Source organism: Rhinoderma darwinii, chromosome 3 (genome assembly GCF_050947455.1).
Source record: "Rhinoderma darwinii isolate aRhiDar2 chromosome 3, aRhiDar2.hap1, whole genome shotgun sequence".
Classification (NCBI taxonomy): Eukaryota; Metazoa; Chordata; class Amphibia; order Anura; family Rhinodermatidae; genus Rhinoderma; species Rhinoderma darwinii.
The window spans coordinates 111,075,534-111,103,511 of record NC_134689.1 but is presented as its reverse complement, the minus strand read 5'-3'; the positions used below and the strand labels follow the sequence as shown (position 1 = coordinate 111,103,511).

Genomic DNA, 27,978 nt, shown 5'->3' with positions numbered 1-27,978 from the left:
GGATGACGCGGCAGTCCATGTGACTGCTGCAGCGGTCACATGGGCTGAAACGTCATCCCAGGAGTTTGGTCTGGAGGATGAAGCAGGGAGTTCTGGGTAAGTATGAACGTCTTTTTTTTTTTTACAGGTTGATCTATATTGTGATCGGTAGTCACTGTCCTGGGTGCTGAAAGAGTTACTGCCGATCGTTTATCTCTTTCAGCACCCGGGACAGTGACTATCCCCTGACATCGCATAGCTACGCTCCCGTAATTACAGGTGCACATACGTAGCCACCCGTAATTACGGGAGCCCCATAGACTTCTATGGGCCTGCCCGTGCCGTTATTACGGCCTGAAAGAGGACATGTTCTATATTTTTCAATGGCACCTGGAGGTACCCGTGGCCAATAGAAGTCTATGGGCCCGTAATTACGGGCGTTTTTATGTTTGTGTGCATGAGGCCTTAGGCTGTAGTATATAAAACACTTTACACCTTAAGGCCTAGTTCACAGGTAGTATTTCACAGGCAGCCTGCACTTTCTTGCCGCGTTTTTCGCCTAAAGAGGACCCGTCACCTCTCCTGATATGTCTGTTTTAGTAAATACTTGTATTCCCCATAAAAAAACATTCTGGAGCATGTCGTCCAAGAACTTCATTCCTGTTATTCCTCCTAGAAATGTATGAATAAATTGACAACCGAATGTTACCAATTGGAGGTGTGTCCCTACACAGACTGACACTGTCCAGGCATTGCTGACAGAGCGAGACTGTGGAGAGACAGACCTCTTTGACAAAGGGAATGGTAACACCCAGTTGTCAATTTGTTGTTCCTCCTAGAAATGTATAAATCGAGAAATGACAACACAGTTCTAAGAAAATAAGCTCCAGAATTGTATTTCATGGGGAATACAAGGTTTTACTAAAATAGACAAGTCAGGGAGGGGATAAAGTCCTCTTTAAAGGGAAACTGTCAGCAGGGTTATGTCGCCCTGAGGGTAGCATAAATTATCAACAAAGTACTTGATTTCAGCACATGATTTTAAGTGTCTTACTTGGCAATAAGCAGAAGTTTTCATAAAATCACAGTTCATCTCCTGCAGCCCGAATTTATGAGCTGCAACTGACCAGCCCACCTGCTGCTGATTGACCGCTTTCTTCCCATACTGTGCATAGGGAGAAAGATGACCATCAGCGGCAGGTGAGCAGGGCTAGCTGCAGCTCTTGAATATCGAGGACTACATAGCGCGCTCAATAGTCCTCGATATTCATGATCTGCGGCTAGCCACGTTTTTTTCCTATGAACAATATGGGGAGAAAGTGGTAATTAGCGTTCATGTTGTCACATGTGACTGCAACAGGATATGGATGTTGGCAGGGTGTATAGAGACCAAAGAGGACTAAGGAATAGTTGCCATGTGGGCACCAGGGGAGGAGAGAATAGTTTTTCGTTGTTTTTTTTTTAGTCACTTGCCACAGGGAAATCTGCTTTTATAATCCACATGATTTAAAGTGAATTTTCCTGCATCCTCTAGATTTTCTGCAGAGACTTCCTGCAAAATTTCCGTAAATTTACTACTTGTGGACATACCCGTAATGTCAAATAACTCTAGAGATCTATTGAATGAATATGAGATTCTTAGAACACATTTTGATCAAACTGTATAAGCTCACTTGCCACATCACAGGGACCTCTTTTAAGTGGGTTCCTGCTCCGTACCATAAAATTGCGAGCAGAAAAGCAAGGGCGGCTTTGAATATTTTCGTGCAGAAATTCACCTGCTAGGCAGATTGTTTTTTTTTAATCCAAAGCATAAAATGCCATGCATTTGTTGTAGATTTTTCTTTCACAATTGAACTCAATGGGTAAAATCTGCAACAAATGGCAAATGTTGTGTTTTGGTTTTTTTTCCTGCGAATTGATAAAAAAAAATTGCAACTAGAAAAAAACCAAAACATTTTCCAGTTTAAAATCAAGAAGACTATACTCTTCTGTTCTGGCGGTCCCATAGAGTTGTGCTCCTGCTTCTACAGCTGGTCTGTGTTCTTCTGGCCTCTTAAGATGATGTTTTGTCCTATGTGACCTCTGCAGCGCCATATGAGATGAGAAGCCATCCCAGGAGGCCGGAAGAACCAGTCAGAGACGCGATGCTACGGGACAGTCAAAGAAGGGGAGTTTATTTTTTTTCACTAATCCTCTTTTCTCTGCAGAGGCAAATGCGGTTGAAAATCTGTACCAATGCAAACACTATTTGGGTATATTCACACGAAGCTTTTTGCCGCGGAAAAAAACGCAGCAAGAAATGGCCGAAATCGCCTCCCATTATTTCAATGGGAGGCAGGCATTTTTTTTTCCCGCAACCGGGAAAAAAAATGCTTGCGGGAAAAAGAAGCAACATGCTTTCTTCGGCCGTTTCGGTCTTGGACCTCCCATTGACATGGGAGGCAGAGTTTTTTGCCCGTGGCGCTCAATGGCCACGGCCGAAAAAAATTGTGAAAACCGTGGCAAACGGCATGCAGGCAGGTCAAAATCTGCCTCAAAATTCCAAAAACAGTGTGTGGTGCAGTTTTGGCAGGAATTCCCTGAGTTTTCTGCAGCAAATCCGACCTGTGTGAACGTACCATTTTTTATCAGATTGGGCGATCATCACATTATATGTGATCGTTCGTGATGACCACGACAGACATCTGCCGAAAATATTATGTTGGATTTATTTGTCTGGTTATCGGCAATAACTATGTGTTTATGGAGCAACTGCCTGATTACAGAGAATCATTCGCCACTTTGTTTTTTCATATATATTTGTTTTAAATTGTGTGTCTGACACTTCAGTCTGAGATGTTGTTGGTCGGAAAGATTGTACAAACAATTAGACAAAATATACAATTGATGGGCTGCATGGTGTATGGTCAGCTTTAGTCTTACCAGGGACATTGTTTTGTACCCTTTTCTTTTGCCTCTGTATGTAAACCCTAGCTCTTGTCATTGCGGCCAACCATGGACTCTGTTTTCTGCTTGTTTCAGAAGATTGTAGACAAGAAGTATATTCTTTACCTCATTGTTTTCTAGGTTTCGTATGCTTTTTAAAACATTTCTTATGACAACTCATGAGTGAAAGACATTAGATCAGACTTTTTAAGACTGGCGTATCATATGCCAGTCTAAAAAAGAAAGTAAAAAAGTGAGTTGGAGTGAATTGTGCCAAATTTAATAACAGGCACACGCTTCTAAATAAATTTGGTGCATTTAGGACGGTCCTGCCGTGAGAAGGTGTAAATTCGCGCCATTTTCTGGCTTTAGTATTATTTATCTATCAAAAAATCTCGAGCACAAAACTATTGATAAATTCCCCAAATGTCTACAGGTGAACGTAACTCTTAGGGTAATGGACATTGTAAGTCAGTAACCAATCCTGAGACAAAGTGGAAAAGAAATTCCGAAATAAAATGGGATTTGGTAACTCCCTTTTGTGTTTAGTGAGAAATCCTTTTCACCGAGAATAAAATGTTAAATAAATAAGCTTGTCAAATTACAGAACTGTGAAAATTGTTCACCATTACTTTGCTTTGGCTGTTTTGGACCACCACCGCATCTATGTTTTCACATAATGAGGTGTGTTCTCTATGAATGAACCAGCCAATCCTTTCCCACTACAGTAAAATGTTTTCCATAGTGACTTCACTACAGCAGACTGTGATTGACTGGCCCGCTCATGTGACGTTTTGCCTGTATAAACGTATCATCACGCAGGCGTGTAAACAGCAGGAAACCTGAATTGCGGTAGCAAGGGAACGGTGAGCAAGTCTAAGGGTAGCCTCACACGCGGTAGATTTTGTTTCAGAAGTTTCCGAAAATCAGTTCCATTCATCTAAATAGGATTGTTTCTACAAACAAGCACATTGATTTGACCAAGTTCCATTCAGATTAATGGAACTGAATTTCAGTCGTAGAAATGTCTGCAACAAAATCTGTCACGTGTTAATCCACCCGTATAGGAAAGAACATTGACAAGCTTGTTATCTCAACATTTTGGGGTTGGGGAAAATTTTTATTTTTCTAAATCAGAGAATGTGAGTTGACAGATTAACTAAATTACTACATCAAGTAGGTCAGAAAATTATCATCATTTGTTACACTATATTAGAGAAACACTTTGTTTTATTATTTTTATATCACAAAAATAGACTTTAAACAGTTCAACCAAACTTTGCTTAATCCATGAGAAATGTACAATAAAAGGAAACTTTGTACATCCATATCTGAGAAAATTTGAGTTACTCCATCAAGGCTCACAATGCACATCTCTGGATAACCAGCAAGACAATTCTACTAGGCTATTTAATCACATCTTAGCAAATCATATTTTAGCAATTTTGCCCTTAATCTCCCGCTTTGCATTGATCCCATTAGGTCTCATACTTCAATTAAAATGTGCTGTGTCTAGCTGTAAGGCTATGTTCACACGCAGAGTCAAAAACGTCTCAAAATAAGGAGCTGTTTTCAAGAGTAAACCGCTCCTGATTTTCAGCCGTTTTTTGGGGCACTCGCGATTTTTGCGGCGTTTTTTATGGCCGTTTTTGGAGTTTTTTTTCAATAGAGTCTATGGAAAATGGCTCCAAAAACGTCCCAAGAAGTGTCCCGCACTTCTTTTTCGCGGCCGTTTTTTTACGTGTAAAAAAACACAGTGAAAATCGCTCCGTCGGAAGAGAACGCCTGCTTCCGATTTTTCGGCCGTTTACGGCCCGAAAAACGGCCGAAAATAGGCCGTGTTAACATACCCTAAGACAACTGGCTGAAGCAAGAGCCTCACCCTCTGCTCTGTCTGCAGCAGGACAAAATTATTGTTAAAGAGGCTCTGTCACCAGATTATAAGCGCCCTAAATGTATGACGCTGATTGGTCACGGATTGGTCACCGTCATACACTCCTCTGTACAACACCCAGTTGGTAAAAAGTAAATACACGCCCAGTTGTCTATTAAGAAACTAATTTGCATAAATCTAAAACTGCTCATAACATGCTGAAAAATTATAGTTTTTCAAAATAAAAACCACTGCTGTTATCTACAGTACAGCGCCGATCAGATTATGTAGGAGATAGGGCACTTATAATCTGGTGACAGAGCCTCTTTAAGCACGGTCTACTTGGCTGAGCTCTTCCCCCTCAGCTATTCCCCATCCGAAAATGGGACAGAGTCTAACCCATGTGCCCTCTGCAGGATTTCTTTAAGACTGTTTGTTTCAGGAACATATATAATACCTGCAAACTGACAAACAGCGTGGGCTAGTTTATATCCTGTTAATCAGTTTTTTTATCATTCAATTCTAGCTTGTGTTCCTTTAAATTTCCCTACTGTGGAACATTCTTCCTGTAAGTGTGTTTCTTTATCTTGGTTTCGATCGCATTTTACATTTATAAAAAAACTTTAACATAGGTAGCAAGATTTAATCTCTCTAGGCCATCAGCTGCATATTAGGTAGTGGTAAATATGCACCCAACAGCAGAAACTTGAACTCATAATGCATCTGCAGCCCACACCCAAGATAAGGGAAATAAATATAGGTACTTCTATTTAGAACTAAATGGTATGTTTAGCACCCTTAGCAACCTTCAGTTTTTATCTCTGTAGTATCAAATTAAACAGAGTCAAATTGACTGTATGGCTTTACATTTTCAAAATCTCACTGGTTTCACCACACTGGATGCCAGGAGTGAATTAGAGAAATTGCAAAAGTTTCTAAAAACAATGTAAAAAATAAAAATAGAAAAAAATAAGACAAAAAACAATAAATCGCTGAATATATTGTTTGTCAGTCAACTTCAGTCAATCCACAAGGCCTTAGAAATTCTTGTCCTCTTTCATGGAACCACTTATTTGAAACTAGAAAAAAATAAAATAAAATCAAAAGCATTTCATGACTCCTCAGACATCTATACGTAGAAGAAAAAACACACAATACGTATTAATAATGTTGTCTTTAGAACATTTTCACAGCAATACCACCAAACTGGCGTGTTTTGGGATATATTTCTTCACAAATTTTTCTATAATGAAAGAATCTCACGGTTTCATCACGAGTGGCAAACAAACATAAATTTTAGCTGACTAGCACGCACTACAATTTCCTGTAAGTAAAGCTATTCCCGTGACATCAGTAAACTTAAACGGATAACTTAAATGTGATGATGTAATGTAAATCACTGTCACAGCAAAAATAAAACTGGAAATTGAACATAAAACTCAACCAGCATCAAGGACATTTAACTACAGATACGAGTCAACCTATCTATGTGTAATGGGGACGTAGGGGATACCGTTCATGAAATGATTATCTAAAAGGCATAAAACTAGCCTGGAAAGAGTCCTGCCGTGTGCTGTTTTATGGTGCCTCCATGAGAATCTCTCCGTAATATGGCACACTATGGAGCATGCCACCATTTTTTTCTTAGGGTTTCATACAGAATCTGTGAAAAGACCAAACCTCTGTGTGGCCCTGTACAATAGCAGCCCATAGAACTCTATGGCTGCCATATTATGGTTCCCCTATACGGCATTGTACAGAAGGGCATAAAGATTACTAGATAGCAAGCTGCATTTTTGTATGGATATGTTGGTGGTGCCTGAATAGCAAAATAAAACTGTGACTGCTCTATTTCTCCCTAGAATGTAATTACTTTACAATATTCACATATATACAATATTTAGAGCGTTACTGCAGTGAAAAATGCTTCCTTATATTATACTTCATTCCATCCCCATGTATTGGATTAGTGTCGCCTGGATTTTAGTGTAATGTGGTGGTCCCCTTACTATGGGGAGAAAAACATCCTTAGGGCTCATTCAGACAAGCGTGTATCACGTCCGTGTGACGGCTGTTAAAATAACGGCCGTCACACGGACTCCTGTATTTCAATGGGGCCATTCACACGACCATTGTTTCAATGGAGCATGTGACGTTTCGGTGAAAACAATAGGACGTGTCTTATTTTACTTTGTGTCATGCATCCCTCCATGAACTCTAGTCTATGGGGGGTACGTGACAATGCGTCCCACATGGGTGCACCTTGGTCGTGGAAAACTTCAGTTATTCACCGAGGTTAGCTACGCTCATCTGAATGTAGCCTTAATCTTTCCTGCAAGGGTAGTCGTTCTGCACCCGGTCACTCATTCACACAGAACTAAGCACAGAATAGAATTAATCATGAAATGGAGGATGAAAATTGTCTATTTTAGAAAGTAAGAAAATTTCCTTAAAAATAAAAACAAGTGATCGCATATCAACATAAAACTGATGAAAACATGTTCTACAGTTTTGTCTTTTTTCTTTTAAATGGAAACAAATACATATATAAACCAATACAATATACAATTACTCAAAAAATAACTTACCCCACTTACTACCTACTAATACAGGACAAGCTGCATGCCTTGTCCTATAGTCGCCCTCTCCACTTCGGAAAAGGTTGTACCAGAAAACTGCAGTGCCCTGCAATGAGGATACAGGATTTAATCTATTGTTTCTCAAACTTGGTTCTAGGGAACGTCAAGGTTTCAAAAAGTGGTGCTTCCTTTTGGACAACACAGGAAGGTCCAATGCAGCAGTCCACAATTCTGAACAGCCTAGATACTGACACTCTGAGCCAAGCTTAACAGCCATTGTAGACTTAACTAGGGCCTGGTGCCGCAGTGCATCTATCCAACATATAAGGGCGGATTTACACGAACGTGTAATACGTCCATGCAACGCACGTGATTTTCACGCGCCTCTCACGGACCTATGTTAGTCTATGGGGCCGTTCTGACAGTCCGTGATTTTCACGCACGACATGTCCTATATTTGTGCGTTGTTCGCGCATCTCGCACCCATTAAAGTCAATGGGTGCGTGAAAATCACGCATGCCACACGGAGGCACCTCCGTGGGACGCGCGTTTTTCACGCAACAGCTGTCAAAACTATGATTGTAGGTTTGTAAATAAAAAAGCACGTGGTGCTTTTCTGTTTTCAGAGTGTCATAATGATGGCGGCTGCACGAAAATCACGCAGCCGCGCATCATATGGTGATGACACACGGAGCTGTTAAGTGCCTTTTGTGCGCGCAAAACGCACACGCTTGTGTAAATCCGGCCATAACACCAGAATCCCCAAAGTCAATCTGCTAACACACGAGCCATCGTCAGAACCTGATCACTATGTGACACACTGGGCAGATATGGTATGTCAAATGCATTCATACTTTTGTAGCCACCAGCTATTTATTACTTGCTTACATCATTAGCATTCAACCGACAGCTATCTACGCTATACGGCCACCTTACATCAAGTGGACACATATACGACCCCATCTCCTACGCTTCTGCTGTTCTGACTGAACTCCGCATGCTCTGTGGCATGTGCAGATCCTGCCAACCAGCATAGAAGGTGGTTTGTAGGGGGAAAGCCGGCGCCATTTTGTGTGCGTGTGTGTGTGTGCGTGCGCTTGTGGAGTTGCGTCGGGGGTGTGTGCGTAGAGGGCGCTTGTGGGTTGTATGCTGGGGGTGCTTGTAGGGTTGGGGTGTGTGTGGGGGGTTGCTTGCTATATTGCAAACTTTATTTTTTTTGTTTTGCAGGATATAAACTAGCCCACGCTGTTGGACTACGTCATCGATTCGTTGAAGTACGTCGTAGATTCGGTGCACTACCGCGATGATCTACGTTTTTTGTTTAAATAAAATGGTTAACGAGGGTCTTGTGGGGGAGTTTTTATTTCAATAAAAATATTTTCTTATGTCTCTGTGTTTTTTTAATACTTTATTTGCACCTTAGTAATGTCAGTTGTCTGTGCGACAACGCCCATTACTAAGGCGGGGCTTAGTGTTAGCCAGTAAAAAGACTAAACACTAACCCCCCCCCCATTATTACCCCGGTACCCACCAGGGGTATCGGGAATAGCCGGATACAATCTAGTACCCAACCATCTGTAGTGACGGCTGGGCACCTCGGCGGCCGCAGGCTGGTATCACGAGGCTGGGAAGGGCCAAAAACTGTGGCCCTTCCTACCCTTGTAATGCTGGGCTGCGACTGCTTTACTGTATCTGGCTGGTTATGAAAAATGGGATGGGGGGGGCCTGCGCCGTTTTAAAAAAAAAAATTTAATTAATAAAAATAATTGACAAAAAACGGCATGGGGTCCCCCCCATTTTCATAACCAGCCAGATACAATGAAACGCAAGTTTATACTGTTGGGCAGAATTAAACAAAAGAAAAAAAAAATCCCCAGAAAACCCCCTTTAAACTCTTAAAATTGTATTCGAAAAACACAATATTTAGGCCCCATGCACACGACCGTAAAAAACGGACCCATTCACTTTCATTGAACGCGGACACCTTTCCGTAGCACTACGGAAGGGTGTCCGTGCCGTGGAAATGTTCCGGGAATTATAGAACATGTCCCATGGGGCCTTAGTCTGAGGTATTTTTTTTTTCAGCTTCCTCCTGAATCAGCGTTATCTGTAATTTACTACATTTTGACCAATTAACTTGTGGTTGAACATATTTTAGTTTTTTTGAGCAAAGCCTGGGCTACATGGAAAACTTTTTGTAGTGTAACTGGTTGATTTGAATTATTGAGTGATAGCTGCTGTCCACAAGATTGAAAGCAACTCAATGTAATCCTTTGGACTTCAGCTGTGACTCAATAGTTAAAATTATTCAGTTTGGCTGAAAAAAAGCCTCCATGTAGCCTGGGTCTTAAGCAAGCAAATGTAGGAATTGTTAACCTTTTGCTCTCTGTATGTCTGAGCACTGGCATATAATTCACTACATAAGCTTTAAGAGTTTCTTCCAGTGTAGTCCTTTGTGGGTAACTTACCTTCCTTGGCCATATTGCTGCTCCAAAATCTGGGAACACTGTGGCACCTCCGGCTTGTACATCACTCATCTGAGGAAAGCCATGTGACAGTTACATTACAGAATGCAGAATTTAGAAAACCCACAAACTATATGTAATAGGACTGCTTCATTACAAAATACAGAACTACAAGGACCAATTGTGTGGATCTACACCCTGAAACTCTCCCATTCCTGCAAGGTAAATCCAAAATCATTATTTTCTAGATTTTTGCAAAACAACATTTGCTTTTATTCAAATGAATCCATATTAATTTGCACATCGTCACAGAGAAACATTAAAATCTTTTCAGAGACCACAAAGAAAAACAGTAGTGAAACTTCCGCCAAAAATACAATCAATCATATATGTGGGTGACATATATGTGGGTGACTTTTTAGAAAAGTCTGTCAAATCTAGAAAAATAAAAGAACCCCTTCCTACTGTCCCTTATCTCCAGCTTGCTTTATTTCAATTTTTTTTATTCTATATTTTCAGAATAAAGAAACAATAATAAAAAGACAAAATACAATGTAACAATTTGAACAAATAAAGTCCTGGTATAGTATTAGGAAATCTGGGGTGCCAATCCCTCGAATCATGAAGGCAGAGGTCTGCATCACAGGCGTTGTGCACAGGCAAAGAGTGATAGGTATGGTTGTAGGGATGGCACTTGGTAGAGAAATACACAAAAAACAACAAGCAAATTAACACGGAAAAACGCTTAAAAAAAATATGGAAACGAGGAAAGACCGAAGGGGAAAAAAGGCGGGACGGGAGACAGGAACTCCTCAAAGCGCAAAGCCCGTTGAAGATACGAGGTTGATAGAGATTACTCACAGGCTCTTCTGAAGAGTGTGCAATACCCATTTGAGCACTGAAAAAGAATCCGAAGGGCCCATGAAGAAGTGAAAGAGGAATGAATAACCCGTAGCAAAGCTGTGAGCACCTTCATTCTTTTACTATATGACTGATATGAATATATGCATGATCTGGCGTCGTTGACAAGGTGTTTCAGGATCGATTTCTGGTAGGTTCTTATGAGGAGATTAGAAAGGATGCTGGAGAACAGAGCTAGGGATTAGCTGAAGTCGGACATTGCAAACCTTGATAAAAATCAGATAGGCAGGGGGAAGCCCCAGAATATGTTAGGAGTCCTTGTAAAATCATGAAAATTTGTCCCAAAATTTTGTCACAAAACATCTTGATGGCCGAATGCTGTAATTGAACAGTAAAATGGATTCACGAAAAGCCTGGAAAGCATATGTTCACCATTAGACTTCTCATATATTCTAATAGTGTGTCAGAAGAAGTTATTGATAAGGGACCATTAGCTGGGACCCCCACTGACAGCTAGAATAAAAGGACCTGAAGAGCTCTTTCAAGTGCCTCTATGGCAGTTAGTTCTCGCGAAAGTATCATTAATGTGCATCTGTCAACATACTCAAAGATCCTAAGATCTGGGAGCTAAAAGCTAAACGGGCAAAGCCCCAAGGGACCCTTCAAAACTAGTTATAAGTATGGTTCTAGTTCAAATACTCCCATAATCGATATCTAAAATGTCAATAACATTTCAGAAAATGTCTAAAAGGTGTACTATTACTTTAAAAATGTTTTCACTTAATCAACTCTATGAGCTGGTACCCCATAAGAAGCATCGGGTCTCTTAAAGGTAACTGAGCTGCATTACCAAACTCAGACCATGGACAAGAGCGTCTCAGTACTAAATATTTTTATTTTTATTTGGCCATGTTGAAAGTCGAGTGACGTTTCAGTTCCAACATGGAACTTTTTTCACACACACATCTAGTAAAGTACAAGACAACCAAAAGGCCACATCTAAACATCTTACTATGTGGTTAGTAACTAGTACAGCTCATTAGCAGAAGTGGTAGGAGCTAAGGAGCGTAGCATATTTTCTAAGAACTCTGCTCAGATGGAAACCACACCAACAGTCTTCTAGGAAGTTTTTGAATTCTTAAATGGCTGTAAACTGGTCAAGATATTTACGTGACTATTGCTGTGCTTAGTTAAGTCTACTGTGCACTTTTTAGTTTCCTTTCCATTTGTGGTTCATCAGATTTTATTCATTTAGTGAACAGCTATAAAACATTTCCTGGCCAACATAAACATTTATTTTTTTTTTTTCATCAAATCAGTCAGAACTGCAAAAACATTTAATTCAACCTGTAAAATGTGTGTACCTAAAGGGCCAAACTAATCTGAAACCATGAAATTTTAAGGGGGGCAAGAAAAAAAACAACCATGATTCAACATACAGGCTAGTAATCTACAGCCAACCAGTGGTCATGACAGTCTGTGCCTTACGAATGCCCCCAGGAAACTCATAACTGTTTGCCTATTAGGCAATGCCAAGGACATGTCCTACTAGATTGTCAGTTTAACACAGACAGGCAGTAATGCTTTAGTATACGGAGTACACCAAAGAATTATATAAAAGTGATCAAAAGATCACATTGCAAAGTCCCTCAGTGGCACCTAAAAAATAATTAATGTGAAATGAATGAATTAAAAAAAGTGCACAGTGGAAAAATGAAATCAAACTATTTTTTACTTACAAAGTGGTTTTATTTTGTACTAGTGGAAAAAAACAACACACAACGTCCCAAACAATAAAGTTAACACATTATTTAACCCCTTAACGACCAGCGTATAGTGTTTTTACATCGGCCGTTCAAGGTAGTTCTTCTGAAGTGCCGCCTTTTCACGTCGGCACTTCATAAGAACTTTTCCCGCATCGTGCTGGGTGCTGCTGAAGCTCGGGCTATCAGTAACAGCCTCAGGCTTCAGGGCAACAATCGAGACTACTAGCAGTGGTCTCTGATCATATTTAACTCCTCAGATGCGGAACTCAATAGCTAGCGCCGCATCTGAGTGATTTTAGAGGGAGGGGGCTCACTCTCTCACCACACTGGCATCCCGTGGTGCCAATGATTTGTATGGCAGCCTGGGGGCCTAACAAAGGCCCCCAGGTCTGCCTTTAGTAATTGCCTGTTAAAGAGGCTCTGTCACCAGATTCTCAAATCCCTATCTCCTATTGCATGTGATCGGCGCTGCAATGTAGATAACAGTAACGTTTCTTTTTTTAAAACGTTCATTTTTGGCCAAGTTATGAGCTACTTTATATATATGCAAATGAGGTTTGAAATGGACAACTGGGCGTTTTTTTTTCGTTATGCCCAACTGGGCGTGTATTGTATTTTTAACTGGGCGTGTTTACGTGTATGACGCTGACCAATCAGTGACCAGTCAGCATCATACACTCCTCTACATTTATTTACACAGCAGCGATGTGAATCTTTTCTGTGAGATTTCCAGCAAGTGAAACGAAATCTCGTTTACCTCCGTAATCTCGCGAGATTTTGTTTCCCTTGCTAGAAATCTCAAAGAAAGGATTCAGAAGTGTCAGGATTCTGAATACACATGACGTCCAGGCTGGATGATCATGTGTATTCATTATCAGGACACTTGATTAACGTTAATCTCTGTTTATGTGGCTGCACATCGCTGCTGTGTAAATAAACGTAGAGGAGTGTATGATGCTGACTGGTCACTGATTGGTCAGCGTCATACACGTAAACACGCCCAGTTAAAAACACAATACACGCCCAGTTGTCCATTTCAAACCTCATTTGCATATATATATATATAAAATAGCTCATAACTTGGCCAAAAATGAACGTTTTTAAAAAAACAAAACGTTACTGTTATCTACATTGCAGCGCCGATCACATGCAATAGGACATAGGGATTTGAGAATCTGGTGACAGAGCCTCTTTAAGCCACGCCAGAGGCATGACCTAACAGGTGCCTGTCAGTTTTACACTGACAGGCAAAAATACACTGCAATACAGAAATATGGCACTGTATTATAATAGCGATCAAAAGTTTGCACAGTAAAGTCCCCTAGTGGGACTAAAAAAAAAGTTAAATAAAGTTTTAAATAAATAAATGTCCCAAGTTAAAAAACAAAAACGCACTTTTTCCCCTTACAAAATACTTTACTATGAAAAAAAGTAAAAAGTTAAAAAGTAAAAAATTACTCATATATGGTAAAAAATATAATGAAAAAACGCCAGAATTGCTATTTTCTTTTCATCCTGCCTTCAAAAGAATTTGATAAAAAGTGATCAAACAGTCGCATGTACACCAAAATGGTACCAATAAAAACTACAAGTCGTCCCGCAAAAAAAAAAAAGCCCTCATACAGCTACATCGGAGGAAAAATAAGAAAAAGTTATGGCTCTTAAAAAACGGCGACACAAAAGAAAATAATTTTGAAAAAAAAGTGTTTTTACTGTGTAAAAGTAGGAAAACACAAAAAAAAAAAAATCGATATAAATTTGGTATTGCGCGCATCGTAACAACCCGCTGAATAAAGTTATTATGTTATTTATACCACACGGTAAATGGCGTAAAATTAAGACGCAAAACAATAGCAAAATTTCTGTTTTTTTCCAGTACCCCACTAAAAAAGTTAATTAATAAATGATATGTACCCCAAAATGGTGCTATTATAAAATACAACTTGTCTCGCAAAAAAAAAAGTACATGTCGACAGAAAAATAAAAAAGTTATAGCTCTTTAAATGCGATGATGGAAAAACTTAAAATTGCTCGGTCATTAAGGTTTAAAATACCTTTGGCATTAAGGGGTTAAACCACATGATAAATACAGTACATAAGAATAAAAAAAACAAGAAAACCTGGTAGAATTGCTTTTTTTCCATTCCGCCACAAAAATAATAAAAGTTAATTAAGGAGTTCCATGAAACCCACAATAGTAACAACGAAAACTACATCTCATCAAAAAAACAAGCCCACATATGGCTATAATCGGCAGAAAATTAAAAACGTTATGGCTCTTGGAATGAGGCGATGCAAAAACAAATTATTTTTGTTTGAAACTTTTTATTGTGCAAAAATAGTAAAACAAAAAAATAAAAGTATACATATATGGTATCGCTGTAACCATACCAACTCATAGAATAAAGGTAACACATTATTTACGGTGAACAAATGCAAAAACAATAGCGGTATATCTAATATTTTTTTTTCCCATCTCACCCCAAAAAAGTTAATCAATATTTTATATGTACCCAAAAATGATGCCAGAGAATTAATACAACTTTTTCACAAAAAACAAGCCTTTATATGGCTACGTCGACTGGGAAAAAAATGGTTATGAGTCTTGGAAAGCGACGATGAAAAAACTAGTGCATGGTCATTAAGGCCAAAATAGGCGAATGACGAAGGAAATCGAAAATCACAAGTATTTGTTTAGTAAATTATTGCAAAGCCAATTTATTATTGTATTTGGTCTAGTAACATAATTTTCATCTTTATATACTATTTTAATAAAGACCATTTCCACATATTTTAAAAAGTAAAAAAACAAAACTTTACATGAAACGTTCTTTTTCTTCACATGACGATACAGTAAGTCAGTGCTTGTCTAGATAGAAATAGTTAATAATGTGGGGCTTCTAGGTGAAGTACTAACACACTTTACTTATAACGTACTACACTATATGATTGTTTATGTGAAAATGTAATCCATGCCACAAAGGATCTTTTGACTTTTCCTTTCCATCTATTGTATAGAATGTTACTTAATGCCTTTCTTGATATACTATAAGATAGTCACTCATTCTTTAGGACTGTTCCATTATGAATAATAAATGTTGCGCAGGGAAGAAAAGAGGTTGCAACAACTTATTGCATTTAGGTGGGTAGGAGGATAAATAAAATAAAAAAAACAGTAATTCTAAAACTGCATTGTGTCTTTACTTGGTTCCACTTTGCCTAAAGTAAAATTGTGTTTAAAGATCAGAAAACATTCAGCGCAGTGGTGGACTGACAGTTACGGCAATCAGACACAGCCTAAAAGGCATTGAGGGCCCCAAGCCAAACTGCACAATATAAGTCCATAGCGGCTGAGCTCTGTCTTTTAAATAGAGAGAACTGAATCCAATTAATCTCATTGCGTTTGGGCCAAGACAATTTTAGTCCATTTTTGATTCAGAGTGACAAAATGTGCTGCATTTCTTCACAACACTCTACAGGAGAAACCCCAGCTGTCTTTCCCATGCTGGTGACCATATAGAAGCAATCATCTACGCTGGGCTCCCATACCAATCACAGAGAAGTTTGCGGCTGGTAAATGATAGCTCCAATGTTATTTTCTTTCTCCTGCATAAGTCCAGTCGACTACGATATTGATTCCGTCAAAACGACAGAACCAATGCACAACTGAGACAAACGGAAACCATTAAAATCAATGGTGATGGAAATGGAAACCTACGGTTTCCGTTTGTGTCAGTCAGAGCTCTATTCGGACGGAAACCTCAGACGGAACGTTGGAATAGAGCCAGAACGGATATGTGAACGAAGCCTAAGTGACACAGAGAGTGCAACACGTATGGTTTTATCAATTAAGATCCACAATATAATTAGTGGGATTCTTCCTTTATGGTCACAGAGATGACATTTCAGGGTGTTCCCTTTCTCCATTCCTTAGATCAACATGACATAAGTAATACAAAAAAAATAAAAAATGACACGTTTAAATATGGCGCCTACTATAGTTCAAGAGTCAAATGGGAAACAGATATTTTTTTAGAAAATCTAAATTCATTAAATACATTACAGTGGTTAAACTAGAGCAAGATCTAAAGTATTTGTTATGGACCAAAGATATCAATTCACCCACAGGAAAAATGACTAGAACTTTTTTTATTTTATGATAACCCCAATATGCAGCCTCAATCGCGTCAATGACAAATGAGGGCTCGTTAAAACACATCATTGCCACAGTAAAGCCTCACATGCAATACCCGTCAGTTAGCCGTGGGTTCGGATGTGATTTCAAGGCCTCGAGCCAAGGCTAGCAGCCGGGGATACCATGTCGCAGCAACCTTATGGGCATCGTAAGTGATGGTGCAATACATTGCAGTCTCTCAATGCTACGGGAAAGGCACAGATAACATTGCTTCCCTGCTCTATTAAAACTAGCGGGGGATCGTCATGGGTGGGGGAAGGTATGTGGCGTCTAGAATTGTGAATGAATGATTATAATAAAATAAGAAAGTAAGGTGCACTCAGATAGGGAAAAGAATGGAAGACGTATTACACAAAGAGCAAGATAGAATAGAAGAAGGTCTGTTAGATAAAATAGAAGGTCTATTAGACAAAGTGCAACTATTTGCTTATAACGACATTCATTGTGTCCATTCGGAATCAACGTTTGTAATTTCAAAATCCACTAAGACTCATCTACATATAAATCAATATATGTTGTTAGAAAACGTTTTTCATTAACAAGACAGGCAAAAAGGCTCGCATTATATTGTACTTAAATTGTGAGACAGAAGATGTCAAATCTATTGGCATGTATGTGGAAATCTATTGCCGTGTATTAGAAGAACAACCAAAAGTCTGAGGCTATGGATCAATAAACATAGGCACATTGTCGTGCCAGCGTATGCAAAACGTAGCATCCCCAGATATGCACCCTGTTCCCATAACTGAAAATTCTCCGATTTTGTGGGACCTCGATTGATTATGTGATGGAGGGAAGGTTGCGGATCCTTTGAAGGAAAGTCTTACAGAATATTTCAATTACAAGTGGCTCAACAAAACTTTTGAAAGCGAATAGTTGCACTTTATCCAATAGACCTTCTATTTTATCTAATAGACCCTCTATGTTATCTAATAGATCTTCTGTTTTATCTAATAGAACCTCTGTGTTAATGTCCTCTTACATGGCCAGTCCTCGGCAGTGTAAACGAGCGCTGATCAACGAAACAGCTCATTGATCGGTGCTCGTTTGCTCCTTTCACAAGGAGCTAGTATGGGGACGAGCACTCGTTACTCCGGTCGCTCATCCCCATACATTATTATCATGTCGGCAGCAGGTCTCCCTGCTTACAGACAGATGTGCTGCCGACAACGATAATATTTTTCATTTTTAAAACGATATGATCAGCAGATGAACAAGCGCTGCTGTTTACACAGAGCAATTATCGGCAATGAGAATCCTATGAACAATGGTTTGCCTGATAATTGGCCTGTGTAAGTGGGCCTTTATTTGACAGATCTTCTGTTTTAGCTAATAGACCCACTTGGTTATCTAATATATCTTCCATTTTATCTTGCACTTTGTTTTTTTTAGGCTTCTATTATATTTCCACCCAAAAAAATGGAGCCTAGCTGAGTGCACCCTTCGGTCTTATTTTTCAGATTTATAATTATAAACACCATATTCCTGCGCCCAACCTTTCTTGTTATACTTTGTTTTAAGCAATCTGGTTTGTTCTCATTACATATGAACTGCAGGGACGCATCTCTATGACGACTACCCGCTAGTTCTATTCTAGCTTGGCAGTGGGGACGCATTGCCATAGCACTCCGTCACTTCTGATATCTTCCTCACAACACTGAGATAAGGATACGTTGCTACAGCACTGTCACATCACATCCATTGCCAACGAGGTTGCTGGGACACACTTCCCTGCTGCTATCACCACCCATTGAATTGAATTCATATTCGTCCCCGTATGGCAACAACGTGCTTTATCTAGCCCTCATTTGTTATGCGTTGAGGCTGCATATCCGGGTTAGGATTGACAAACATTTTAAGGACATTTTTCCTGTGGAGGAATTGATATCTTTAGTGTATAGCATATTTTAGATCTTGCTCAACTACTAAGGTAAATTTATTTTTTTAAAGATATCTATATATGTCTCTTTAACCCTGGAACTATAATAGGAACCATATTTAAACTTGCCATTTATTTCTATTACTTAGGTCATGTAGACCTGAAGAAAGGATAAGTTTTCAGTGACAATAAAGGAGGAATCCCGCTAATCCTATTGTGGATCAATTGACGTACTTATATACGTATTTTACCATCAGTAAAGTGAGAGCACTCCTTTCTTTTCTTCTTTGACTGTGGTATCACCGTTTAATTCAGTTGGTGTGGTATCACCGTTTAATTCAGTTGGTGGAGACTGGTTTGAGCACCACCTACTTGGGAACTTTTTCCGAACCGGTTTGTGACTGGCCTTCAGTGTTGTGTCTGTCTTACACAACTGTATAAGGTTAAAGTCTAACACTTTAGTAAAGAGTCCTTATGAATTTATATGGATGCTTATCCCATGAAGCACCCCCTTATTTTTATACTTTTTCTAGAATGTGTTAGACATACTCGACAGATAAGTGGCCAAAGGGCTAACCGGGATATAAATATTAATATACTAGACTTAAAGCAAACCCTGTTTTTGGTGCCAATACACACATACAGTGCCTTGCGGATGTGTTCACCCCCTTAATGTTTTTCATGTTTTGCTGCATTACAACCTGGAATTAAAATGGATTTTAAATTAGATTTTATGCAATGGACCGGACAAAAGTTGTGTAATGGCAGGAAGGAGGTGAAGGGAAAGTGAGCCCTAATCTACCCACCGCCCTGTCCCTGCCTACTTGCAACGACCCGCCCTAGGCGACGAGGTACAACTGGGCGGCGGTCCCTACGCTGGCTAAGTGCACAGGAAGACAAACAGGGAACACGCAAGGGAAGGGGCAGTAGCCACGGAACGCCACGAGGAAACGGGGCGGCGAACGAACAGTCAGGACCAGGACGAAGTGAGTACACCCGAGCGGGCACGGAGACAGAAGCAAGCCAGGGGCAAAGCAAAGCAGGTCAAGCAGAACTGCAGCAAGGCAGAAGCACGGCAGAAGCAGGCTGGAGCAAGCAGCAGTGGGGCCAGGAATCCAAAAGAATTACAAGCACTGAGGGAGAGCACAGGGCAGGTAATAAAGGGCAGGGGGCGGAGCTAACTCCGACAGACCAGGCCGCGATAGGCTCTCCCACTCCTGAGCCTGCCACCCTGGTTGGTGGGAGATGGTGTCAGTCGAACAGGTCTGGCCTCAGGTGTGGATTGATTAATCCCAGGAGTATAGCTAGATGAAGTACCTGGCAGATCCCTAACAAGTTGTGAGTGCATATGTATTCACCCCCTTTGTTATAAAACCTCTAAATAAGGTCTGGTTAAAACGAAGTCACATAAAGAGTTAAATAAGTTCCGTGTGTGTGTGTGTGTGTGTGTGTGTGTGTGTGTGTGTGTGTGTGTGTGTGTGTGTGTGTGTCACATGATGTCAGTATAAATACACCTGTTCTGAAAGGTCCCTGAATCTGTAACACCACTAAGCAAGCAACATGAAGATCAAGGAGATCTCCAAACAGGTCAGAGGTTCAAAGTTATTGAGAAGTACAGATCAGGGTTGGGTTATACAAAAAATATTCCGAACTTTGAACATCCCACAGAGTACCATTAAATCCTTTATAACAAAATAGAAAGAATATGGCACAACTACAAACCTAACCAGAGAACATCCCCTCCACTCACCAAAACTCAGACTGGGCAAGGAGGACAGTAATCAAAGATTCAACAAGGACACCAACGAGAACACTGAAGACCCATTGATCCACAGCGGAGATGGAAGTATCTGTCCATGGGACCACTACAAACAGTACACTTTACAGAGTGGGGCTTTGTGGAAGGGTGGCCAGAAAAAAAAAAAGCTATTGCTTTAAGAAAATCATAAGAAAACACATTCGAGAAACAACATGTGGCAGACTCCCCAAACACATGGAAGAAGGATCTCTGGTCAGATGAGAAGCAAATTAAATTTTTGGGTTATCAAGGGATACACTATGTGTGGCGCAAACCCAAAACACTCCCCATCACCCCAAATACACAAACCCGAGAGTAAAGAATGGTGGAAGCAGCATCATACTGTGGGATGGTTTTCATCGGCAGATACTGGAAAACTGGTCAGGATTGAAGAAAAAATGGATGTCTGTAAATTCAGGTCAATTTTTGAGGAAAACCTGTTTCAGTTTGCCAGGGATTCAAGACTGGAACGGAGGTTCACCTTGCAGGAGGGCAATACCCTAAACATACTGCTAAAGCTACACTGGAGTGGTTTAAGGGGAAAAATTCAAAAGTCAAAAGTCAAAGCCCAGACCTCAATCCAATTTAGAATATGTGGTATATTGTAACGACTGCTGTACACAAATGCAACCCATCTAACTTGAAGATGTTGGAGAATTTATGCCTTTAAAAATGGGCAACAATCCCAGTGTCTAAATGTGCTAAGCTAATAGAGACATTCCCCAAGAGACTGGCATCTGTAACTGCAGCAAAAGGTGGCTCCACAAAAGTATTGACTTTCAGGGGATGAATATTTATGCACATTAATGTTCTGTTTTGTTTTAATCATAATTATGGTATGCATCATAGCAAAAATGTTGCACCTTCAAAGTGGTAGGCATGTTGCATAAGTCAAATAGAAGAACCCCCCCCCCCCCCCACCAAAAAAAAAATCATTTTGATTCAAGGTTGTAATGCAACAAAACAGGAAAAACACCAAGGGAATTTTGAACAGCATTGAATGTACACGCGAGACTACTGCCAGCCGATACACTCCACAACATTACAACTAAGCATGCGTGGGTGCCACTCTGCTCAGAGTCCCTACCTCCAGTCAGTGCACATTTCTATGTGATGACATGGCTATGGCATAGTCTCAATTCTACCCACTGTACGGGCCCATCTAGTGCCAAACAGGAAAGTTGAACAGAATGTATGTCCAGTTTCTCAAATCTTGCCAAATCTTCAATCTCAAAAATGTGTGTGTATGCGATACACTACTATAACGTAGTATTTTACACTATATCATAAGTGCTGCCATTTACTGCACAATGACAACCCTAATTCTCTTTAATCAACACGGTCTTCTAACCACATAAGTTGCATATGGCACGCAAATTAATCACTCAACATTGGATATATGAGACGAGTCCTACGCGACAGGAATTTGTTCGTAAAATTAATTGGCTTGTGAATCTAGGTATTTATAAAAAGAGGGGGACCTTGTCAAAATTCGAAAAAGTATGGGCACCTTGGATTGACAAGCCAGGTCTGGCTTCTAGAGAATTGATGGTCTCATTTAAGAGATTTTTATGATAAATTGCTTTTGTCCTTTGGCTTTGGGCTCTGTGGTGATTAATTCCGTTTTGACGGGATGTTGCTATACCTGAGTTTTTTTATTTTATTTTATTCTGTATAGAAGGGATTAAGGCTCCTATAGATAGAGGCTATTTTCTTTAATTCCGATGTTGTTGAGATTGGATGATTTTCCAATATGTGGTTTCCGCTAATGTACTCTTTATTGTAAATTTTACTGTAACCTATATTGCACCATATTAGTATGTGCATAAATGGTTTACCTGCAAGGCGGGAGGTGGATTTTGCGTTTCCCTGTTGGGGTTTGTGTATTGGTGATAGGGCTATGGGGTTTATTTTTGTTCGTTTTAAACTGAAAATGAACAAATTTCAATAAAAATATACTGAAATAAAACAAATATTATATATATATATATATATATATATATATATATACACACAGTGAAGGAAATAAGTATTTGATCCCTTGCTGATTTTGTAAGTTTGCCCACTGTCAAAGTCATGAACAGTCTAGAATTTTTAGGCTAGGTTAATTTTACCAGTGAGAGATAGATTATATTTAAAAAAAAATGCAAATATATCTATATTTATTTATAAAAAAAAATTCAAATATATTATCACCACTCAAATTTCCAGGGGAAAAAATAAAAACAAAATAGATAGAGCAACCAAAGGCAAATGTGTAAAATATGTTTTATGTGATCATAAAGTAGGATTCAGATTACGGCTCTATGTGAGAGAGCTGTATCTTTTGTAGGATTGGAACCCCTCCGATAATATACGGAAATATGAGTGAATCCCAAGGCATCAGGCAATCATATTAAATAAATCACACCCTTGGCCAACTGAAATACTTTAGCAGCCATCCTACTAAACTCTGCTCCATTCCACCTTTTGTCAAGTACAGTGTTCCAGTTTTATTGGAGCTGGCATACTTACGTAGTTCAAAAAGGTGGCGACACGATTGCCAGTCCCTAAACGCTTGAATACATCAGGTTCCTCTTTCTATAAAATTAAACATGAGAATAAACTGCAGACCTGGAGGGGTCACAGGACACGTAACAAGGTACTTACATAGTTAAGATATGTTGCAAGCCTATTTCCATCCGATTTGAGATTGGAGTCAAAGGGACGCTGCAACAGATAATAACTTTAACCCAGATTCAGAAAGAAAAAAATATTCATAACCGTTTGTTTTTGAATATTGAACACAAAATACAATTGTACTTTGCGTAAAAGTCCAGCCAATAAAGAAAAAACTAGGTTATCCAGTGAGGGCACTTCATACCAGATTTGTGAGATTACACGTCTTAAACAAGGTCAAAAATGCACAGCGAAAATATGCAACCCTTGGCATTACTATGAACATGCCAAGCTTTAATAGTTAATATACTCTTACAGAAATGTGTTTGCGGAGCTCCACAACATCTCAGGATGGGATACTGATGGCCTACCCTTACGATCCAAGCACCGGGTTAACACAGGCAGTGGCGCGCCTATACAGGCGGCTGTGCCTCGTACTGTACCTCAGTCAGCACACCTGACCACACCCATATGTACAGTATTGTATCTGTTTAACCAATGAGGGTAACGTGATGCTGCCCATTCTGCCGATTGTCCCGGAGGTCAGAGCTCCACCGATCAAGCATTGATCCTAAGGCTAGGCCATCATTATTTAAGTCCCGGAAAACCCTTTTTAATTATGCAAACATTTGTCAGGGTGTTTATGATAGCATGTAAAGTAGCGTGGCCTGCATGCTAAATAATGCCCCGAGTGCCTTTACTGAAACCCAAGCACAGTAAATGACTGAAAAACCCTGGCAATCAGCTGTGGAATAAAAGTGTTTGAAAATAAAGAACAAAAGAGTGCAGCTGCCACTTTATTTGTGGAATCATCGAGACCCCCCATGTTATCGTATAAAATTGGACTATTAAACCTTATAAATTGTACGCTTATACGAACAAAGTTCTCTCAGTTCATACCTACATTTTGCTGCAATTTTGTATGTAACTTTAAATGTACTTGTGTTGCATTATTCCCCATATTTCAGGAGTCCTCAACTGGAGGACTGCAGTCCGAACCTGGACCGGACACGAGTGGTCTAGGCGCATTCCCCAGGACGCAGGTACAAATGAATACTATGGCGGAGCAGGGAGCTCCATCAGTCACTAGGCTACAAACTACATTAGGCCTGCAGCCTATAAGACTATGGGACAGGATCCCTATGCAAGCCAGAACGATAACGTCACTGCATCGCACCTGCCTACATAAGGGTCCCGTCTCGGCATCTCATAGGCTGCAGACCTGACATGGCTGAGGAGGCCTACAGTGCAGCTTCTTTCATCGTAGGAACAGGGCTAGATGAGTAAATGTTGTATTTGTTTGGGGGGGGACTATGACACTATGTGCAGGAAAAAAAGTGGCACTATCTGCAGGGGGAACTGTAGGGCACTATATACAAGGGGCATTGTCTGGCACTATCTAAAAGAGGCATTGTCTACAGACGGAACTGTGTGGCAAAAATCTACAAAGGGCACTACGTGTGTCACTCTATATGGGGCATTGTGGCAGATAAGCCTCACATTTCTGCCGCAGATACCCGTGTTAGTACGGCCTATGGAAAATCCGACCCGTACGAATATTGCCTTACTATTGGTGTTCATCGCAGACCTTCACCTGATGGCAGACCCAGGTAAATGAACTTTCACTAAAAATAGTTGAGTACCCCAGCCCTATTTTGTAGTGCATTGTAAAGCACCACAGAGATGTCTCCATGTAGAATGCAGACCAATATACACTTTATACATGGAGAACTTTGCATTTAGCATTATTTAACCTGCACTTTAAACAAGGTCTATAAGGCTATGTTCACACGGCTTATTTTCGGCGGAAAAATCGGAAGCAGAATGCCTCCAAACATCTGCCCATTGATTTCAATGGGAAACACGGCGGTCTGTTCCGACGGGCCGTTTTTTTACGCGGCCGTTTTGAAAAACGGACACGTTAAAATAACGGCCGAGAAAAAGAAGTGCAGGTCACTTCTTGGGACGTTTTTGGAGCCGTTTTTCATAGACTCTATTGAAAACAGCTCCAAAAACGGCCGTGAAAAACGCTGCGAAAATCGCGAGTGGCTTAAAAAACATCTGAAAATCAGGAGCTGTTTTCCCTTGAAAACAGCTCGGTATTTTCAGACGTTTTTGAATTTGCGTGTGAACATACCCTTAAAGTGGGCACTAAGGAAACCAAAGTTTGACGGGCTGCACACTGCAGGTAGACGGCTTTCCGCTCACTGTAGGGTGATTATATAAAGGACCCATTGTTCTAACCTCTAAAAAGGCTATGGATGCATTTGTATATTTTGTATTAAACTGCAAACATTTTTGTGTTGGTTCTAATTAGAAATTCTTAACCATGTTGCTTTGCAGCTTGCATGTATTCCAATACATTGTAATCTGTTCAATGCCATTTACAGCTCATTATGCCAGACGGGTCACTGTCTGCTTGGTCTCCAGCCCCTCCTGTCTTCTGAACACTCATCTACGCTAAATTCTGATCAAATCAAATAAGATCAACTTTGATTTGCTCAGAATTCAGCGAAAGATGAGAATTCAGGAGGAGATGCTGGAGAGCGAGCCGACAGGGAGCCTGTCTGACGGAAATGCAAGTGAACAGCATCCAGCAGCTCGCAATGTATTATAATAAATGAAAGCTGCAAGAGCAACATTTTTTTTCTTAAAACCAATAATAGAATTTTTTTTTAAATCACATAATAGATGCAATGTTAGAAAAACAAAATTGATGCAAAGGTGTCCATAGCCTAAGGAACATCTGGTCTCAGCAATTTTGTCATATTTAGCTAGGTTTCAAATGCATATAGGTTTTCCTTCTATCTCGCAAAAAATAATTCAGACAGATGAGCCAGGCTTCAGTGCAAGCACAACAACATGATAGAGTAGCTCTCAGAGGACAGCAGCGAAGCAAACTAGCGTAAGCAAATCTATTCGTTTTTTTCAAAAGAAATGGGTATTTTGAAGCCCTGACAATGTGCAGATAGGGGTTTTCCAGCATGCAGTAATTCTATTTTATAAATCACACAATTTGGTTCTCTGTGCAAATTTCAGTTTTCATGAATTTAGAATTTGGTTGATTGGAAATCATAAAAAAATCTATTTCATAATAATGACTTCATAGCCAGACAAGCCGCAAAGCAAAATTGCACCTTGCATCACCCACCACCAAAAATGAGCAAATAAATGAAACATCTTGGCACAGGTATTCACAATGAGCAAACAGCAGCACAAGAGGAGTAATCTCAGAAATGACTGCACTGTATATACAATGGGTATCGCTTTGGTCCTGATACAGAGTCCCTTTGATTTTGCAGATTGTTTTCTGGCTAGTGAAAATTGTTGCTTTACAGAGCTTGCAATATATTTTAATCTAAGCACAACCGTCATAATCTACATAAACTGGATCAGCATGAACGCCAGATACACAACTCCTTGGACAGTTATAAACATTTTCTGTTAGATGCATTCTGAACACACACACACAGACACACACATAGACGAACCTGAGATTACATTGGGGTTAATCTTCCAAACGGTAAGATTTTAATTGTGTTAAAATGTTAACTAAAAGACATAGCTTGTAACTAAAATGAAATATAGAACATGCATGCACAAAATGAAAACATTAATAAGACAAAATTGCATATCACATACGGTGCCAATAATATAATGAATTGCTTGAGAGTGTAATAACACAACTTATCCTTTTACATAAGAATAAATGAGGACATTAAAAAGAAAAGACGCATATCTCCTGCCACAGTCCATCCGCTCGCTCCAGACACAGAATACAGGCTGTTATAAACATGGTTTGTATTCTGCTCGTGTTCCAGGGGGAGACCAGCAATGATTTACACTTGCAGGTGCAAAATTTTGTGAAATCATACCTTTAATCATGACAAAAACTGCAAGAAAATCATAACCAGCATGTGTGAAGGCCCCCTTATTGCAAAGGTAGCATTTTGGGTAATATATATGTATATTAGGGAACTGCTCATAATAATTACAATTGAATGGATTCTTTTTTTTTTTTTTTTATTAAATCTATGGGTTCTTAAGGACTTTAATTAAAATGTTTGTTTTTTTTTGTTGTTTTTTTTACTTTTTACGATACAGCTTCCATGTATAGAAGCTGTAACTTTCTCTCCCAGCCGATTCCAGTTCAGCTAAACGAACCGCTCCGCAGAGAGCGAGTCCTATGTGTCTGACACACAGGATTCACCTAATATCGATCACATCTAAAACCATCAACTTGGACACACAGGATCCACCTAATATTGATGGCTTCTGAGACACGCAGAACCAGCTTAACAGCTGTACTGATGAAATCGGCTGAGAGAGAACAATACAGCTCCTATGCATACAGGATACATATACCGTAAGCTGTATTGTAAAAAGGTTTTTTTTCTATATAAAAGATCAATTAGATAAGTCCTTAAAGGGGTCTTCCAGTCCCTAAAAATTGATGGCCTATGCTCAGGATAGGCCGTCAATAGCTGATGGGTCGGGCTCCTTAAAAACACAAAAAACATGGATTTAATAAAAAAAAATCCATTCTAAAGTATACATGGCCTTTAAGTAAACAATGTGTATTTTTAATACTCCATTAATGATTTTTTACATAACATATACATTAAAACAAAGCTTTGAATGAATGAATAAATAAATGCAATAGTGCCGATAGATAACAGTCTGACATCAGAAGCAATTGATGAACTTTTTTTTTTCACACTTGACTAGGGAGCAATGTTACAACTTTTGTTACAGCACTCCCTCTAGTGGTGAGGATTTAGAATGAAGCATAATGTTAGAAACAGAATCAGTGTAAAAACAAAGCAATCTCGTTTACGATTCCATAACTACCATATTCAGCTGTTAACTGGCAGTTCTAATAGAAATATGCCAGTTTAATTGCTGTATCTTAAAAAGTAAAAATAATTTTGAATATAAAAGTATTTAGAAAGTTGCACCAAACACACTGATAAAAAAAATAAAAAGATTTCAAAAGG

The 27,978-nt window shown here is 39.6% G+C and overlaps 1 protein-coding gene across 3 annotated transcripts in view; it reads right to left on the bottom strand.

The window, feature by feature from the left end:
- Positions 1-4,119: 4,119 nt before the first annotated feature.
- P4HA2 (prolyl 4-hydroxylase subunit alpha 2) overlaps positions 4,120-27,978 on the bottom strand; it is a 98,441-nt gene continuing 74,582 nt past the window's right edge. The window contains exons 12-16 of one of the 3 annotated variants that reach the window (XM_075856558.1): positions 22,973-23,032; positions 22,838-22,903; positions 9,828-9,896; positions 7,369-7,465; positions 4,120-5,859 (exon numbers count right to left, since the gene is read on the bottom strand). In XM_075856558.1, the coding sequence (XP_075712673.1) occupies positions 5,789-5,859; positions 7,369-7,465; positions 9,828-9,896; positions 22,838-22,903; positions 22,973-23,032 (363 nt within the window). In that variant the 3' untranslated portion in view covers positions 4,120-5,788. The remainder of the gene's footprint in view (positions 5,860-7,368; positions 7,466-9,827; positions 9,897-22,837; positions 22,904-22,972; positions 23,033-27,978) is intronic. The other 2 variants (XM_075856557.1, XM_075856556.1) reach the window with 2 other exon arrangements.